Below are 19,184 nucleotides of genomic sequence, written 5' to 3'. Positions count from 1 at the left end.
TAGTAACTTCATTTATTGTATTATTAATTTTTATTATTAATATTGATGACAATATCAGTATTGTTGGAGTAGGAACCTAGGCCGGTTGACCTGGAAAATTCAACTAATATCTATAAATTTAAATGAAATAAATACTATGTTATATTAAGTCGAATTAGATCAACTGGATCCACATCCTAATCCATTTATATTCAGATTATCAATATTTAGATTATTGAATTCCAATCATATTCGGATACGAGGAAGAGGTGATTTCCGCTCACCCTATTTACTTTTCTCCCTTGCCATACATAACTTACCTATAAAAACAGTAGAACAAAAAAATAAGTAGTGAAATTTTTCATCAGAATGTTGCCTCGACGAGTCTCAAACAGCTTTAAAATATATAGAAACCGTCATCACAAAGAATTCCAACAAAAATTGAAAATGGTTAAGGTACAAGTTCTTAAAAGTTAAAATTATTCCCCCATCAAAACAACCTTCTCTTTTTCTTCATATGATTTGGTACAAAGGGAGTAAGTTACTTGAACCTAAATTAACCATCTTTTATGCCTAAGGAATGTGGGGAGGAAGAAAAAAATGAAGATCAAGCCGATTTGTTACACCGAAGATTATAGTGCAATGTCATGTCGTCCGCGGAAGATTGTAACCAAGTATGAAATCAGCCTCCATCAACGATTCTAAACAGAGATGTTTTGCCGGCGGATCACAGATAAATTAAAGTGAAGGTTCTATTTGGTGATGCTCAAGATTCCGAAGCACAATTCTAGCAAAGATTTTGGCTTCAAGGGGGGCAGTTGCTGCAGCAGCTGCAGCCCGCAGAAGGCGTGCTGCTCCTCCATTCTGCATAAGGCTAGCATGGTGCATGGCATGCCGGCCACCGGGTATGGTAAACTGCAGTTGAAAGAATACATATATAAAGGATCGTTCTCCATCAATAAATAATGGATATTAAAGTTGGCACTGAACTACACAAAGGACTAGTGTTTCTCACAGAGGTGAGTCTAGTATGCACATTTACCTGAAGAAGAGCAAATGCAGCACATGCCTTGAGAACAGGTGACGTATTCCGTAGCATGGAAACAAATCTTCCAATTTCAGCCCCGCTGACAGTACAAGGAAAACTCAATGTTCAGACAAAAAATATGCAAAATTATAGGGCAAATTTAAAATTTCAGCCTCGTAGACAACAATCGTTAGTTCAGATAGAGAGAGAGAACCTGCATCTCAGATGTCCTGCTTCTTGAATACGAGCACCTTCTGTCACTTGCGCCAACGCTGCAGGGGCTGATGATACTGCAGCAGCACCAAACGTTTGTGGATCAGAAAAAGTGTGGACAAAGGCCTCAATGTGTTTCAGAGCCATCCTTCTAGCGCCATCTAAGCTCACACTCTTTGAGACACTTTCCGACGAAGTCCCTATCATTGCATACTCATCCATTCTGCAGAGTATTAACAAAGTTTTATCTTATTACAAGAGATATTACTATTGAGACTAAGGGGAGGAGGAGGTTTTGAACCCAGGACGCAGTGGGTTGAAAATGAGGCCACATAGAAGCATACAGACTCACAAGGATGTTAAACCACATCACATACAGAACAGAATATCCCATGCATTCAACAGCATTTTGAAACAAAAGAATGAGTAGCACGCACACAGAAAACAGTTGGGCCTACAAATACCTGCCATCAAACATGTATGCCAATGCCAACGCAGCCATGAAGCGAGCCATTTTTGACACCGACGAAGAACAAAGATGAACAAGCGCAGGAACACCTCCTTCCTCCACAATCCGGAGAGCATTACCAGGGTTAAAAGCAAGATTCCAAAGAGCACCCGCAGCTGTTTCATGGACATCCTGAAAGTTGAAAAATCAAATCAAATCTTTTTCCAATTACATGAACGAAGAAAGCTCAACAAAAGGATGTTGTAAGGAAATATGAGCATATATTTGCAAGTAATTGCACTGTACTCACTGAAGCATACCCATGAAGGACTATAAAAAGGTTGAATGACCAAAAGCGTATCCAATTAGAACATGAATGAATTTATATGCAAGGCCATGAGAAACTATGCACTCGAAAAGATGTTACAGGCATCGACACACAAGTTCAAGTATAAAAAGCTTCTCTTGTCATGTGCATCAAATGTAAAACAAGACCAAACAGCTAATACTGGATGTAGAGGTCTTAGCTTCAGTTTCCACAATTATTTGTTAACATTATCATACAGACTGTCAGCTATTATTTACTGAATAAAAAAGGATACACGAAAATACTCATACTAATCCTTTCAGACGTAACTTCAATGAATGGTATTAGATTCTGCTCCTATTTTTCTTTTAAGACAAAAAATTACGCCCATAAATTGATTGCTGAATTCCAGTGCCTAGGTGAGCAGTGATCCACCACGTTCTATTACTATTAAACTAATTTCTGAAACAATCTGCATGTACGACGGCTAATACCTAAGTTAATTAAATAATAGTGCTTGATTTTCTCTAATTGACCATGGAACATGAACATCTTAAATAATAATTGAAAAATAAAATAATACTTACTGCAGCTTCAGAGCGTGCCAATGCAATCAAAGGCACAACACCTCCTTCCCGTCCAATGGCAATGCTAACAACCAACAAAAAGTGAGCAAAATCAATAGTGACAGTGTTAAATTAAAATTCATATCAATACTCAATGAAAGAACATAGGAGTATTCTGGATAGAAGAGTATGACAGATTTCAAGAAATAACAATGTGACCGGAGAAAAAGGAAATCTACTGCAGATCACAGTCAGTTGATCCATTCATAAAATGCACAAATGATTATTCTTTAAAAGCACACAGTTGAGTAATTTTGGGCATCCTAAACAATCGTAGAGATTACTGGACCAACATTCCAGCATAAAAATTATTCCATTACCCACAAAAACCATGACAAAGAAGCAAAATAATTGTAGGCATTAACTATATAATATTATAATTTCAGGTTGACAAGTACTTCGATGGAATCTGCTTCTGAGAACTGGAAGAATTGCTCACAGATTCGCTACCTTCTTGTGGTTTTCATGTAAAATACACTTTTGGTTAAAGTTCAATCTTCTCAACCAATGAAATAAGGAGAAATTCCATTGTTAAAACGTGTTAAGAAGTTAAAGCTGGAAAGTCTGTTTGATTAGAAGTTGCACACCAAATGAACAGAAATATCTTATGACAAAGTAACCCTATGGTTAGAAATAAAAGAACAATGAAAAACTTTAAAGTGGTAAAACTTTCTAAACCTAACCCGACCCAATATTACACTCACAAACTCAAACACCTTAAATATCAGAATTGCACTATCTGGCACAATGTCCATACCAGAGCTGTGACTTTACAGGACTTCCTGCAAACAAGTCATGGAATGTTTTTGAAGCTCTAAGAAATGAAAAGGGAAAAAATGCAATGCAATGCAACACAATTAAGCTGGAAAAATGCAAACGTGAAGGTTTATGAAATGAAAAGGGAAAAGAGAACAAAACATGAAACAAACTAATTGCATGCCCATGCAATATAAGATACAGCTTTGTCTATGTTAGGCTATCAGTAAATTAAAATTATTTGAGATTTGGCAGAGCCAAAAATTACGATAGATGCCAATATGACATTGTAACAAATAAAATCCATTCCCCAGAAATGATTTCTTATTGGTTACCCAGTGTCTAGCTACCATCATAAGCATTAGCTGCATTGCAAAAAAAGTCTCTCATTAACATATAACCACATAACAAAATAAATTATAATTAAATTTGATCGAACAGGAACTTGCTGAATATTAGTCTTTTCTACATCACAGCTGTAGTTTATATGATATTCAAACTCATAAAAATTCTTCCAGATATAATCGGAAAGGAATCTCATGCAACTGACATCTGTAAATTGCATGCATCTTTTTCTTCTTTTATTTCCTTCCTTTTTCTTTTGTTAAGCATGGTGTGTGCTTGTTTTTCATCAAAATTTTAGCTCATCATCATTATCCAGCTAAATGAATAAGGAACCTGACTGAGATCAGGTATTCCAAAAGGTTTTGATCCATAAACTAAAACAAAAATGAACAATATCTCCAGAAAGACATGCATCACTAGTCCAAACTCTTTGGCTCGTATTTGTTTGAACTAGCTTGGTGTGTTATGAAGAGCAAGCACATACCTATTGGCTTCTGACACTGACAATCCCCAAAGAGCACCAGCAGCCCGTTCTTGTAGGCCTGGGGAGGCGTTTGAGCAGCCTTGTGCAAGAGCAACCTGCATACCCAAATAAGGTAGCTTAAACTTACAGTGCAACATTATCGGGTATGAAATAACAAAAACCGTTTTTTAGCAAGTGGGAACACTTAAGCTTAAAAAGAACAACAATGTTAAAGTATCACTTTCCAGGTCAAATGGTAAACTCTCAAAATGTTCTATAACTTTTAAACAAAAAAAATTTCCATACTCAACACAACATCCACATTATTTTTTTTCCTCCACAAACTGGCAGAAGCAAAAGCAGCTAAAGGGACCATTTTTCAAGCACCGCCAACATTCACATTTTTTAGCCCAACTAACAAGAAACCAACTGGACCCAGATTATATTTTTGGATTTAAATTGCAATAGAGAAAATAAAAAATAAAAAACTAACAGTACATAAAACAAATATTTATGTTAGAAGCGTTTTCCAGTTAATCAACTTCAATATGTGCAAGTCCAAATTCGAAATGCCATTCAAATCATGACCAAAAATCTTGATGCAGATAAGAAATGGTTCACACACAAAGAAGCTTCTAAACCATCTGTTTCATTAATTTGCCTTGATTTTTTTGTAGATCCAAATATGTAAAGTAACATGTTTTGGTCACCCTAAGATGTGTATAGCATTTGATAAAAACGTTTTCATAATAATGTAGCATTTATTACAGGGTAAATAAATAGTAAATAAAATGTTCAACTCCAAGAAATACTTATCCAAAAGCACTTTATTTTAGGGATCTGAATGAGACTCTAGCATGGATTATGTTGACATTATAAGGTTGTGATTATTCAAGGTAAATATCATACCAAGGCCTCAACGCCGCCTGCTGCAGCAATTGCTTCTCGATTTCTGTCATCAAACGATAGATTCCACAATGCACCAGCTGCCTCTTGCCTGTCCAACGGTAAAATAAGATACAGTTTTACATTGATTGCATAGACAGAAGTTGATAATTAACAACTAATGAGTGAACTAGAATTCCAATTAGCCTCTTAAGCAATTAAAGCAGCTTTTAAAACACAGCAGCATTTTTAGTCTGGAAAGAATTAGAGCATCTAACCCAAAACCCAGTGGTCATGAGTTGAAAAGGGCCAAGACATTATATTGAAACACACGGCTTTACATTGCAGAAGTGGGTCATACTCTCAACATGCCCCTCAGTGTGGCAGCCCAAAGTGTAGATAACTTATACTGGGTTCCCCGCTCTGATACCAAGTAAAAGTCGAAGGCATCCAACCTAAAACAATGGGCCAACAGTGCAGAGGCCCTTAACATTGTATAATAAACAATGCTTTGCATTCCAAAAGTGAGATATACTCTCAACAAGCCTAAAGCTTAAGCACCACACTCAACAATGAACATTCCTAAACAACTGATAATTTCTTATTAATTTTGTTCCTTAAGTGGGATTCTGTTTCTTTTTTATTGTGGTAATTGGTGAAGGGGCATGCAAGTATCTTAAACCTTTGATGCATATATAAAATAAAAATTATTTAAATAATAGAAAGTTTGCTTGAAAGAAAATATATGTAGATAACAAAATAATATCAGACTGATACAAAAAGATTCAAGAGTTGCTTAAAAAATGCAAAGAGAGGATCCAGATTAAACTACCTGACACCTTCATGAGGAGATTGTGTAAGCTGAACAAGAGCATCAAGAGCACCTGCCTCTTGTCCAACTGCAGCATTATTACTATTACTGTCTCCATGGGCAGCCAAATTTGCCAAGGCACGGGCAGCCTGGTATAAGAAGAAGTGCATTGATAATTTGCAAAAAAATAAATATAAAAATACAATGCACACATACAGGTGCATATAAGAGAGAGAGAGAGAGAGAACCAATGCAAGATGCACACCTGAACCACTAAAAAAGAAAAGAAAGATCATGTTGGGAAAGGTATCACAGATGAGTCTGAATGAGTGAAGCATATACAATAGTGAAGGAAAGTCCCTAGAAGAACCAGATGCTATATAGAATAAGGAAAACTTTTCACTAATTTAATGCTACACTGCGCCATAAATTGGCACTTAGATACAGCGGTACACCATATGAACCTAAGATCTAGGCAGGCTTTGCAGAACCATCACAAATAGTGCGAGATTTTCTATAAACAAAGGACAAACCAATCACCACAACCTGAATCTTGAAGTGGTGGGTGTCAAGATCAAAACCAGCTTTTAAGGTTTCTTGGAACTAAGTTTTGCCTGAAGTTTCAACCATCTGGAGCCATAGGAAAAATTGTACACACTTGAAGTATATTTTTGTTGAGTTGTCAAGTAGAGCTTAACAATAGCAACAGAAGGTTCTATTACCTGCTCTTGTACTCCCTCAAACTTGCAGTTACGAGCAAGCATCACTAAAGCATGCACACCACCTGCCACAGCAACCTCTGTGCTACACTTGTCATCAGCAGCCAAATTCGCCAGTGCACCAGCTGCCCGTTCCTGAAATGACACACATGGAAAGCAAGGCACAGCTTAAACCACCATGCAACAGCAACCCCAAGTGTATTGCATAAAATATAAGCATCATACATAAAGAGAGAAATACGAGAAAAAAAAAAGTAATGTACCAGAACTCCATCACCACCAGATGACCATTTAAAAATTAGATCAACTAAAGCTTTCACTCCACCGGCCTCAGCAATGGCACCCTGACCAGAAAAATCTAATTGATTACAAGTAAATTTTGGGGCATATGTAAGTGATAAGACAATAGAATGTAGACTATCAGACCTTGTGCTCTTCTCCAACGGAAAGATTCCATAGTCCTCCAGCAGCCTCTTCAGCGACCAGCCTGTTCATAGACCTTGCCAAACCCGCAAGAATATTGATCCCACCTTCTTCAGCAACAGCTTTAGCAACATTGGCATTCACAGACAAGTTTGCTATAGCCTATTCAAGTAATGAACATTTAAAGGAACGAGTCAGCCTAATTCCACATCTACATGCATGATAATCATGAATCTGTGTATCACCAAATGACCAATTTCTACACTATAGACCATATAATACAACAATTAGTCAAAAGGGCCGATTGTCATAATAGCATGAGAAAAAAAAAATTCTATACCTTTGCAGCCTCTGATTGGAGCCCTTCCCGCCAAGATTTTGCCAGGTTTAAGAGAAGACATATGCCACCATCTCGCATAACAGCTTCAGCCCTCCCACAATCTATGCTAGCATTTTCATCATCAATAACAACAAAAGTTGCAAGTCCTGTAGCTGCCCTTTCTTGGACATCCTCTTGTGAGCTCTGCATTAAAGTGAGCAACAAAGATGCACCTTGCTTGAGCCAAAAAACATCTAAACCCTGTTGATTGCTCTCGGCAATGCGCAAAAGAGTATGAGAGAGAATCCATTCAATCCAACTCATAATGTCATTCAAGTTTTTATCCTTGTTCCTTGAATTCCTCCAATCCAGAAACACATTATTTCCTTTCTTTGTAATGTCGACTAATAAAAAAGCTATTTCTTTCATAATATCTGTAAAAAGGGCAAGTAACATTTTATTTTTATATTTACGAGGAGCAAAGTTGCTGTCTTCTTCAAGCACGGGACAATTCAGGGCACATAAAACCTTCAAGCTCTGTGATGATGATAACAACCGTGAAACAGCAGCAGAACCAATATCAGTTCTTGAAACATCTAGCCCAACCAAGTTAGGCAACTTATGCCAAAGATGTGAAACCACGCCCCATTTCATGTTTGAGGTCCCAGCAACAGAGAGGAATCGAACTGATAAAACATTTCCCAGTGCCATCTCGTCGATGTTCAGACAGTCTATGAACCCGATATCGGTCAAATTTGGACAATGCTTAGATAAAGCATTAATAGCATCAGCTTGCACATCCCTAATTCCGGAAAGTCGAAGCTTTTTCAATTTAGGACAGCAAAGAGCTATTGCTTTTATAGCATCACTGCTGATCCTTTCACAGAAATCTGGCCCAAGCTGGAGGCTTTCAAGTGACTCGTGCCGCGCCACGATCACAGATAGAGTAGCATCAGTTATTTTTCTACAGTAATCGCCACTTATTTCACGTAAATTCTGTGCTCGAAGATGCAATATTGCATCAGCAGATTCTGCCCCACGAAACCTAAGCTTCTGAAGATTTACACATCTTGAAGCAAGTGAAGATGCCATGGTATCATTGCATTTGTGAGCGCGAAGATCCAAAGAAGTCCACAAACAAGGCGAAATTCCAAGAACCCTCCATGTCTTGCAAGTTGAAGATAAGCTTGCCCGGTCACGATAATTCAGACACGAAAACAACTGAATGACTGTATCATCTGGCAAACCAGTCCAATCAACAATCCCATTTTGCATTGGACATGAAACTTCATCTTCAATTTCTGGATAACTAGGCAAAACCACCTTCTCCTTCCCCTTCCTAGCCACCTTTCTCCGCACCCTACGACTCATATCTCAATCAATATACAGATGACCCAGAAACCGATAGTCCAAAACCATTCAACTTCACATACCCAAATTTTATTACCACTGAAGAACAACACACAGACCCATAAACATGTAACCTCTAAGCTCAAATCCCAAGTTCTAGAACCAGTAAAAAGGAACACAACAAACCCAAAAACCAAAACTGTTCCACCTCAAAAACCCTAATGCCCAGACAGAAACAAATTGTATATATTTACCAAACAGAATTAGAGCTTCACAATAAACAGCAATCCAAGTCTACCGATTTCAAATACCCAATTGAATTTGGTATCCGAAATGCATCACAGAGGAGGAAATTAATGGTTATTTTCAAACCTGCGAGCTGATGCTATGTGGGTTTGTCAGGATACCCTTAAATCTTCAAGCTTTCGCAAGTAAATCAAGTGCCTTTGACAGATTGTGTTGCAGGAAGCTGCAAATTGATGAGGGAGTGATGGGGGGAGAGAGAGGAGGCAAAGCTCAAGGAAGGGTAGGAGAGAATTCAGGTGTGTTTTTGACAAAGAGAAGAGGAGGAGAGCTAAAAAGCCAAACCCTCAAAGCATGTGTCTACCCCTCTCTCCCCAATTAGGAATTAGATTAGGCTTTTGGTTCTTGGTTCTTGGTTTTGTGCACCAATTTAGAGAGAGAAAGGGGAAGGGTGTGGAGATATGGGGGTAAAGGGAGAAAAGAAATACAGCATTGAGGTGTGCGTGAGGAGCGAGAGAAGAATGGTGTGAAAACTATATAAGCAAGCTCATCAAGGAGCATCAAAAGTTTGCAATATTCAATTTTTTGGTTTATGCAATTGTTGGGCTATTAATAATTTATAAAGGAAGCAAAATCTTATGCTCAATAGCTATAAGCGATGCTAAAATATGTGACAATTGATTGTTAGATAGTGAATATAATTTTTCTCTCATGAAAACAAGTGCATTTGAATTCCTTTTGTGTGTAAATATGTATCCCTCTCTTCCCCTTCTTTGCTTCTAAATATGGATGGAATATTTTTTTTATGAGGGATGGAATCAATTATGCAATATTTGCTGACAAAATTATTTAGTTTTGAAGAAAAACGAATATACTTTTTAATGCGTCCATTGGGAAATTTGGTTGAACTTATTTTATAGTTATGAATAGTAATCGATTTTGAGGTTTATGAGATCATAGGGTGGAACTTATTACATGACATTGAGATTTTAATGCATTACATACTAGTGTAAAGCACATACATCTTGTAAGGCTTGAGATTTTAATGTTGATATTGTATCGTTTATAAGCAAGCATGTGAAGATTGTAGATTACGTAGGTACGTATATGAATCTGGTATACATCACTTATACATTGTTGGTAAGGCTTGCTTGCTTGTATATTTTCCTTTCATATAACTTTTTATTTGGATTGCATCTCATTTTTTTTCTTTAAAGGAGGGATTTTGCTTAATGATGGAGGTTCCCATTAGCAAAATTCAACTTTGCACCATTCAGAAACAGTTGAGCTCTGTGCACTAAGGGCTGGTTTGGTATTGTTGTGCTTTGAAAAAAAGCTGCTTCTGCTGTGCTGTGAGAATAAGCAGCTGTGAAATAAAGCAGCAGAGTGTTTGGTAAACTTTTTTGTAAAAGTGCTTTTGAAAAAAAAAAAAACAGTATTAGAGTGTTTGGTAAACTTTTATGTAAAACAGATGTGAAAAAAAGCCGGTTTTTCAAAGCTAGGTTTTGCAGCTTCTTGTTTTTTGCTTTTTTTCATCCAAAACTGTGAAAAAAATGCTGAAGCTGAGTGTTTACCAAACACAAAAACAGCTCCCAGCTTTTTTTGATAGTAGCTTTTTTCAGAATCACCTCAGTACCAAACCAGGTCTAAGTAAGGCCTTGTTAACTTGTTGGCAAATCCGGAATGATAAAAATGCATTTGTGTTTAGGAACTTACAACTAAATCCTGCCCATACCATCACTCTTGCAAAAGGTTATCTTATTTTAACGTTAATGCTAAAAAGAGTAAGCATGATCTGTTTATCCTTTCTGAAATGATTAAATGGCACCCTCCATACTCTTCTCATGTTAAAGTCGACTTTGATGGTTCTGTTGTTCAAAACAAAAATGCGGCAGATTTGTGATTATGAATGACAAAGGTCAACCCTTCGTTGTTAGAGCTATGAATCTGAAAGAAACAACTATGCCGATGGCAAAAGCTGTGGCATTGAGAGAAGCTTTGAAATTTGCAAGACATAAGGGATTTCCTCTGATCATGGTGGATGGTGATTTAAAGTTGGTCATCAATGTTGTTCAAGGATTGTACGGAGTTCCCTGTAAATTAAAATCCATCATTGAAGACATTTAGTGGCTTGCTTCTTCATTTGATTCTATCAAATGTTCTCATATTTTCCGAGAAACAAATTTTGTAGCTCATGTCTTTAGCTAGCTAGGGCCCCTCTTTACAAAATTTACATATTTGGGAGTATCGTATTCCTGATAAGGCTTACAATGTTTTTATGTTTGATTGTATTAGAAATGGTTGTATAAGGGGTTTCTATGTTTAAATGAATTTCTTTACTTAGCAAAAAATTAGCAAAATTCATGCGTTGTTCAATGTGCATGTCAAATTAACTAAAAATGGCGAAGAAGCCGTTTGTTGAGATATGTACAACTAAAGGCCTTGTTTAGCAGAGATGATTGACTTGTGCATGACTATTCACTATACTAAATGCATTTTAAAAGAATAAATGGATGACAAATTTCTTATTTTTGTCCAAGTTGAAAGTTACTCATGAAGGAAAGATATCCCTACTTATGAAGAAAACATATCCCTACTTTTCCCAACAAAATATGCTTTTCAGCCATCCAACCTTAAAAAATTAAACCCAAAGAACGTATCATAACACTCACAATGGGGTAGCCATAATAATTTAGTTTGAATTTGTCTTTGACAAGAATCAAACATAAGTTCTCTCACTTACATGAAAGAGGACTACCCATACTTGTAGATTTGGGTAATATTTCGACTTTTAAGTTATTACTTTTCGGCCATTCCAACCTCAAAATATGAAACCTAACGAATGTATCATATTTGCATTGAATTAGATTATTGTCAGATTTATTTGAAACTTGAAAATATTATTTCTTTAGTAGCTACATTCTTTTATTATATTTATCTATATTTTGACTCTAAATTTTGAATTAAACTACAGTTACATATATGTAATACTTACTCGGATCAGATTCAGATTAGAATTCAATAGATTAAAAGGTCAATTAAATTGATCGCAAACTCAAACTAGTTGTAGGATTGATAAAATTATTTTCTTATGGTTAAAGAGTAATTGTATTAAACACATATCAGTATGGTAGCCAAATCCCTTAATTATTAACGCATCCGATTATTTACTCACCAACACAAAATGAAACGCTAAGCATCCATTCTTCCCATATCTTGTGTAGTTCATCCTCTTTGGCTCACTACCTTCTTCCATTATTCAAGCTCCGCTTTCCTAAAACCATTATTATGTTTCAGTTGTATTTCTTAAGTTACATGTGGTGTTTATATGTTTCTTTTGATAATGGAGGTGGAGCAATGCCCTTGTAAAGGATTTTTTTGGCCTTTTTAATTTTCTTTGGAGCAATGAGTTGTTAGGAAAATAAGAATTAGTGAGGATCGAACTCGCATCATAATGCATATATATAATTGTTTTTCTTCATTGCAGTACATCGTCATCTACAACTTTAGTTGATTATCTTAGTTTTGTAGTAAATGGAGTTTTTTGTAATGTGAACCAAATATTAATCCAATACCTTCCACTTTTAGGTGATCGATTGTCTAAGAAAAGTTAATATTTTTTAAAGTACAGATTATATATAGATTACGAAAATGATTACAACCGAAATAAAAAAATACCTTCATTTGAGTAAATTACAATTAGGCAATGACTGCATTTAGGCCATCTCCAACCAATCCGGTCAAAGGGCCAGAGGGTCAAAAATAGCCCGAAATGACACAAAAATTGTCTCCAACCGAGGGTCAGGCCAAAGGACTTGTGGGCTCCATCGGGCCAAAAAAAAAGAGAAAAGGGCCAACTGGTTGGCCTAACTCAGCCAGCTAGCTAACCTGGAGCTGGCCAAAATTTTGAATGCAACGGTAGCCGACATCAGCGTAACGCCAGCTAGCTGACGTCATGTTGATGTCAGTTACCGTTGAATTTGAATTTTTTATTTTTTATTTTGGCCAAATTTAAAAAATAAAAATAAAAATAATTCCCCTTTTTTCCTATAAATACCTAAGCCATTCCCACACAATTTCTCACATAATTTTCACCATTCCATACTATGCCACTTCATTCTATTTCAATTCTTCACATTCTATTTTCTTACCTCTTCTAATAATTTTTCCTTCAATTTTTCAATAATTTTCAAATGGCCACATCTGCAATGAAAGGTAGGGCTTGGCCCGAAAAGAAGATGAAACTCTTTGCAGGGCTTATAGATAGGTCTCGGAAGATAGTGTGAGGGGGACTTCTCAAACAAGTGAAGGTGTTTGTGTCCAAAAAATACTATGAGCTCTACGAAGGCACCACTCCACCGAATTCCCCAAACCACGAGAGTTGTTCTTCAAGATGAAAGAAAGATCTTCATCCAAGTTTGAATAAACGGCATCAAGCACTGTTAATAGCTGCAAGTAGACATGAAAACGGTGCCAATTACTATGATGAAGTAAGTGTTTTCACAATTTATTTTAAATATTTAATTATATTACATTTAATTTCATAAATTAATTTCCTTTAATTTTTTTAATTATATTTTCTAGGTACGCCAAGCAGAGAAATTGTATATGGAGGGCACCTTGAAACCATTTCAGCATCACGATTGTTGGGAAATTTGTAAAGGGTGGTTGTTTTTTGAATATTCACCTCAACATAGAATAGGTCCTACGTTGATGTTCGGAACTGCATCCTTAGCTATAGATGGGGATGAAGATGGATCTCCTACCATTCAAGAAACAAGGGTAGAAAATCCGTCTTTGGGTGAAGGTTCCATACCTAGGGTTATGGGATGAAACAAAGCCTGAAAATTAAGGAAAAGGGCAAGGCAAAGGATGATATCGCCTTTCAACAGGAAATGGCGGCCTCTTTACGATTCATGGCGGAGTAAAATGTCATTGCCGTGGAAGAAAGGAATCGTAGGTGTGAAGAACGGGCCAAACAAATACAATAAGAGATGGACGATATAGGAATATGCTAAGGAACACTTTGAATTACACTCTAATGAGTAAGGCCTATTTTGATAGGAAAAAGAAGGAAATTATGGTCCGACGATAGTTGTTTACCTCCAGCTATACTCCTTCAATGGTGGATGATGAAGATGATGATGATTATAGACTTTAAATTTAAGTTGTTGTAGTTTTTAAATTTAAATAATAAATTATGTTTGGCCCTATGACCCTTTGGCCCCCTCGGTTGAAGATGATTTTTTGTCACAAGGCTATGTTTGGCTTATGGCCCTCTGGCCCCTTGGTTGGAGATGGTAAGAAATATGGTCATGCACTGTTCATTAAAATATTAATTTGTTGGAGGGTTATAGAGATAAAACGAGTCATCTGGCTTTCCTTCGGTTGGAGATGGTCTTAGATCTTGGATTGTGCCCAACAATTCAACCTACTTCTTCTCCCGCTCAAAGCAATTGAAGAGTCAGACCAGTGATTTGAAAAAAAAAAATTATTTTCTTAAGCATCTACGATTTATTAGGTCACTGCTTTACCTTTTTAGCATTGTTTTTGGTGAGCAACTGTTTAACCTAGAGATTACAAGGGTTGTGTAATGTGCAAGCCAAATAACTTTGAATTAACTACATCCTTCTTGTGAATGCGAGCGTGCCAAATCGCAACCGAGTACAATTGGGCGACTAGAATACATGTGATAGTGGTGGTATCAAACGCGTCGCTGCCTTCTGCACTTGAATAACTGCGAACGAGAAAGGAACTCGCCTTAGCCTTGGGTTCTAAAACTTGAAGACAAGGTTGCTTAATTCACTGCGAAGTTCAGAATCTCTTGAGAATATAGGTGCACTGGACTGGTATCAGGCTGTAAGGGTAAAGGTACTTGATAGGAGCATATTTATGCAACTTGTTAGCCTATTTTCTTGCATTTAGTAATTTAGTTTCTATTTATTATAGTGATTTAAGCTATTTTCGTGTGTTTTTAGGTTCAAATGACAAAGTTGGCAAGAAAGTGCAATTTGGAGCAGTTTTGGGCTTGAAATGGATAACATATGTATGGATCAAGGTGGATGGACGAATTTGAAGATCAAGAGAGGCTAGGAATGTGCTTAATATCTAGAGAAACAAATTCAAGACAAAGAAGATAAGGAATCAGCTATAAAGAAGAAAACATTATCCAAATTACCTTATCTTATCCAAACCTTATCCAACCTTATCTTATTTTATCTTATCCTAATCTTTTCCTACCTTAATTCTAACTGCAAGGGGGACTCATTTTCACATTAAATCACCTAAATATCTGGTTCTAGAAGCCCTATTTTCATGCCCTAAGTTTGTGCCACATATTTCATTCCTTTCCTTCTAGAAATCTGCCACAATACCCTTTTTAGAAGGCCTATTCCCTGCTGCAGGTTTTGAATCCCTTTCCCCCTTGGTCTCTACCGTGTAACCCTAACCTTTTGCCCCAAGGATTGTGCAATCCTTTTCCCTTCAGAAATTGTGCATAACCCTAGCCTATAAATACATGTCTCTGTTGCATAATTCAAGCACCACCCTCTACCATCAGATCACCACACCATCCACCACACCTCAAGAGCCTAAATTCAGAAAATCCTCATTGTGCCGCAACAAGGAAGGAAGGAAGGAAGGAGGAGCCACCTAAAGTCGTGCTTGCCATTCAAGAAGTTGGATTGTTGGAGCATTTCTAGGTGTATTCTATCTTTGTTTTTCAATGTTTAAATTTAATTATCTTTGTTTTGCGAACATGAGGAGCTAAACTCGTTTTAGCTAGAGGAGAATTCAAAGCCATGAACATATTTGCAATATGAATTGATTACATCCAGTTATTGTTTCATAAATCATGAATGCAATTTACTTAACTGTTTGATTAAGAACTTATTCTTGTATGTTGATTAAGGAGGCCTACTTACTTTGCGTGCATGAATCTGATGCTAAAATATAAGGGAATTTCACCTAATTGTTATGAACTTATATTTATAAGTAGTGGAGGTTGTTAGTCACAATCGTGTTAAGTAAATTCCTGGCAAGAGTATCATGCTATTCATAGTTACGAATGCATTGTCAATGCTTATGATTTTCACAAAGCTTAATGATCTTTGATTGTATCTTTATTATGCTGTTCATGTAGGGAACTATTGAAGAATAATTTGGATTGCCGATGCGTATTCCACCCAATTCAATGACTTAAGGAAAATTTAAGGGTTAATTAGTGTTGTTCACGGTTAATCTGGGGTGTTGAGGTTCATGGTTTAATGGAAAAGCAACTGGAAATCGATTTGTATGCAAGTGTGTCATGTGTAGAGAAGGACCCTCTAGCTAACTTACCACCCATCAATTCACCCAAATTTGTATCCCTTTACTTAGTTTAAGTTTACAATCTGCTTGTTTTTACCTTAATTTCGTCCAAAATCCAATTCCCCTTTACTTGGTTGTTTTGTGCTGTTTTGAATCATTCTAGTTTGTTTTGAGTCATAAGATTTTAGTTTTCTGTTATTGAGTCTAGTTTAGTGATTTAGAGTTTAATTTGAGTAGATTAGCATCCCTTCTAACCCCAGCCTAAAACGATCCCTACTTTCATATATTACAATTATAGGGTTTAATTTGTGTGTCAAGTTAATTTTCACATCACTACTCAAAGGAGATGAGCATTTTGATAGTGAACGAGGTTTAACTGTCTGAATGCCGAACTGCAAAATGCACCTGAGAGTAATTAATCATAGAACACTTCATTTGGTTGGGATGAAGTGACCTCTTTGAGCGAAAGAAATAAGAATTCTTCGCCTGCCGAGACTTAGATAGATAACCAACCAACCTAGAAGTAATGTTGCTTACTTGTCCAAACTGAATGTGCTCATATGCTGCTTGATTCTACAGCGCTAGTGCTGTTTACTTATCCAAACTGAAGGTGTCGCCTGTTGTCAACACATTGTTGGTTACTAATCTAAACTAAAGATGTGTTGACATAATGGTTATGATAATTAGTCTTTTTCTTTGGGATGTATAAGGGTTTTGCAGAGAAAGAGTTTTCGCGTAGAGTGTTTGAGTTGTTTGTTGAGTTGAATGTGGCTTTGCACGTTGCATAACCTCTTCTATTATACGGCATTTTCCTGAATATTCTCTCTTTTTATCTCTTTAGTCCCCTCGTTAGCCAAGACTCATCTTTATCCAGTCTCGACATCTTTGATTCAAACCAGGCTAGTTCTTTTATGCGATTAATTCGTCATTATTTGACCAAGAATGAATTCTAATCCTTAGAATAATTCGCATCTGAACATAGCTCATTCTGATAATCCTTTCACGGTCCCCTTCTATGAAAACTAGGTCGAATCAATTCTCTTCAACTCACTGGTCTGAATGATCGTTACTAGATCGAGGATTATGGCTTTTCAGTTCAGGTTAGCCCATTCTTAATGGCGGAGCTAGAAATTTACAATGACAGGGCCATACAATAGAAGCTTCTAAAAATTGGTCATGCTTTTACTTATATATTCCAATTTATAATTTCTATTTTGCAAAAACTTCATTTCAAATCAACCAATCAATACAAAAACCTAAAAATCCTAATAAGTCCAAGATGAGAAAAATGCTGATATGATTAATTTCGTGATACAACCAAGTGCGATAAAGGGTGCTTGACTAGGCTTGGACACATGATAAGCTTTGATTTAAGAGATATGAAGTTTGAGGGGAAGGTGCTTGCGTGTTTGATTCCTCAACTTGTTTGAGAATTAGCATGCTAACTTTTTCTTAAGAGAACGGAACACAAACAATGTTGGTTTGTGTCAATTTGATGAAATTTGATTAAATGTCTCCTTATTTTATTTGTCTAGCCAATATAGGGGTCAAAAGAAATTTCAAAGGAGGGATTTTATATGTTATTAGGGTCAGTAGTAACCAAAGCCCCGATTTTGGCTCTGCCACTACCTATTCTCGACCCAAGTTGTTATTTCATGTCCAAATAGAAACAAATAGACAAATGCAAATTATCTTTTATTTTCTTCGTTGCCTTCTTACTGTAAAATAATAAATACAAATTAATCAAAGATAAAAAATAACATATTTTGCTAACATTAGTCGTTCACGCAAATACTTAACCTCGTTGATTGATATGATATAAGACTCACATGCTTTGCACATTTTAAGAGGGGCTTTAATTATTGGTCAAAAGACGATGGGTAACTCTGAGTAGCTAGCTTCGGCTCTTGTTTTTGGGGATGACGTGTTCGCCAGCTGTGACATCGTCTATTGTAATCCTGTGCCTTTGCTATGTCGTTAGTTCCTTTGATGTGTTAGCCTTTGCGACTTTCTTTGTTCTTGGTTGGCCTCTGTGCTTTGGTATTGTATCCTTGGTTCCCAACAAAAAAAAAAAAAAAAAAAAAAACCTTTTTCAATTAAAAGAACGCAAAATTATTATGTGAAAAATAGGTGCGTTGATTAAATTACCATAAGAAAAAGTTAAATACGAAAAGTGGGTCAAAAGATAATGAGTAACTCCTTCCATTAATATCGTGTATATTTTTTTTTTAACCAACGGTGTTTTCTATACTGAGACAGAAGGAGTGAGTTTAGGATGTGTTTGTTTGACCGGATTATGGGGGACTGGATTAGACTAGTCTCATGTTTGGTTTGCACAAGAATTAGGTTTAATGGGATTAGACTGGACACGCTCTGACTAAGTCCTTCGTTAGAAAGGCTTAGTGAGACCCCCCAATCAGTAGGGGATTGCTAAAACCATTTGCGTCTCTTCCTCCTCGCGTCTTTGTCTAGCCGTCCTCCTCGTGTCTTTGTCCTAGTTTACTCGACCAACCTCGCCGAACCACCCTACCGACGACGACGAGAAGTACAAATTCTCGGCTCTGCGCTTCTTTGGGTTTAGTCTAAGCTACATAAAAGATGAGAACGACAATGATAAGCGCAAGGCTGAGTTTGAGCTCTCCACCGGCGGCGACATGGTTATTCACGTCAATTGGAGGAGGGGATAGGGGTGGGTCATCGGAGAAGAGAGGTTTGGAGGAGGAGACGATGGTGGGGTCGAAGGAACATAGACGAATTTGGTTGACTAAGACCCGCAATTGAAAATGGAGGCTCTCGGCTGGAGGTTTGATTCGCAAATGGAGGCTTGATTTGCTTACCCTTTGTGGGAAATATATTGCCAATACGTGGCTTTGAGAAATTGAGGGTGTAAATCTTTGGTTTTTAATAGAGAACATAACTTTTTGGGGTAGATTATGAGTTAATTTGCCAATTCTTTCTCTGG

General features: G+C 36.8%; 1 protein-coding gene across 1 annotated transcript; it reads right to left on the bottom strand.

Moving 5' to 3' along the window:
• Nucleotides 1–362: 362 nt before the first annotated feature.
• LOC137733752 (protein ARABIDILLO 1-like) lies at nucleotides 363–9,456 on the bottom strand. The gene is made up of 12 exons (XM_068472932.1): nucleotides 7,343–9,456; nucleotides 7,006–7,164; nucleotides 6,843–6,923; nucleotides 6,583–6,714; nucleotides 5,882–6,009; nucleotides 5,074–5,161; nucleotides 4,186–4,280; nucleotides 2,562–2,625; nucleotides 1,684–1,859; nucleotides 1,221–1,442; nucleotides 1,022–1,106; nucleotides 363–894 (listed from the first exon to the last, which is right to left on the bottom strand). Exons 1-12 carry the CDS (start codon nucleotides 8,690–8,692, stop codon nucleotides 718–720), a joined length of 2,757 nt encoding a protein of 918 aa, XP_068329033.1. The 5' UTR covers nucleotides 8,693–9,456; the 3' UTR covers nucleotides 363–717.
• Between the last annotated feature and the right edge of the window lie 9,728 nt (nucleotides 9,457–19,184).

The sequence above is a fragment of the Pyrus communis genome, chromosome 5, assembly GCF_963583255.1.
Source record: "Pyrus communis chromosome 5, drPyrComm1.1, whole genome shotgun sequence".
NCBI classification, from domain to species: domain Eukaryota; kingdom Viridiplantae; phylum Streptophyta; class Magnoliopsida; order Rosales; family Rosaceae; genus Pyrus; species Pyrus communis.
The sequence above is the reverse complement of the archived record's forward strand: the minus strand, read 5'-3'. Positions and strand labels throughout refer to the sequence as shown.

Bases quoted from the DNA above. Each gene is read 5' to 3' on its own strand.
- LOC137733752 (XM_068472932.1), bottom strand. From the start codon at position 8,692: ATGAGTCGTAGGGTGCGGAGAAAGGTGGCTAGGAAGGGGAAGGAGAAG. The intron at 6,010-6,582 runs GTAATAGAACCT...TTCTTATACCAG, and splicing joins TTGAGGGAGTACAAGAGCAG to GCTGCCCGTGCCTTGGCAAA. The intron at 1,443-1,683 runs GTATTTGTAGGC...AATACTCTGCAG, and splicing joins GCATACATGTTTGATGGCAG to AATGGATGAGTATGCAATGA.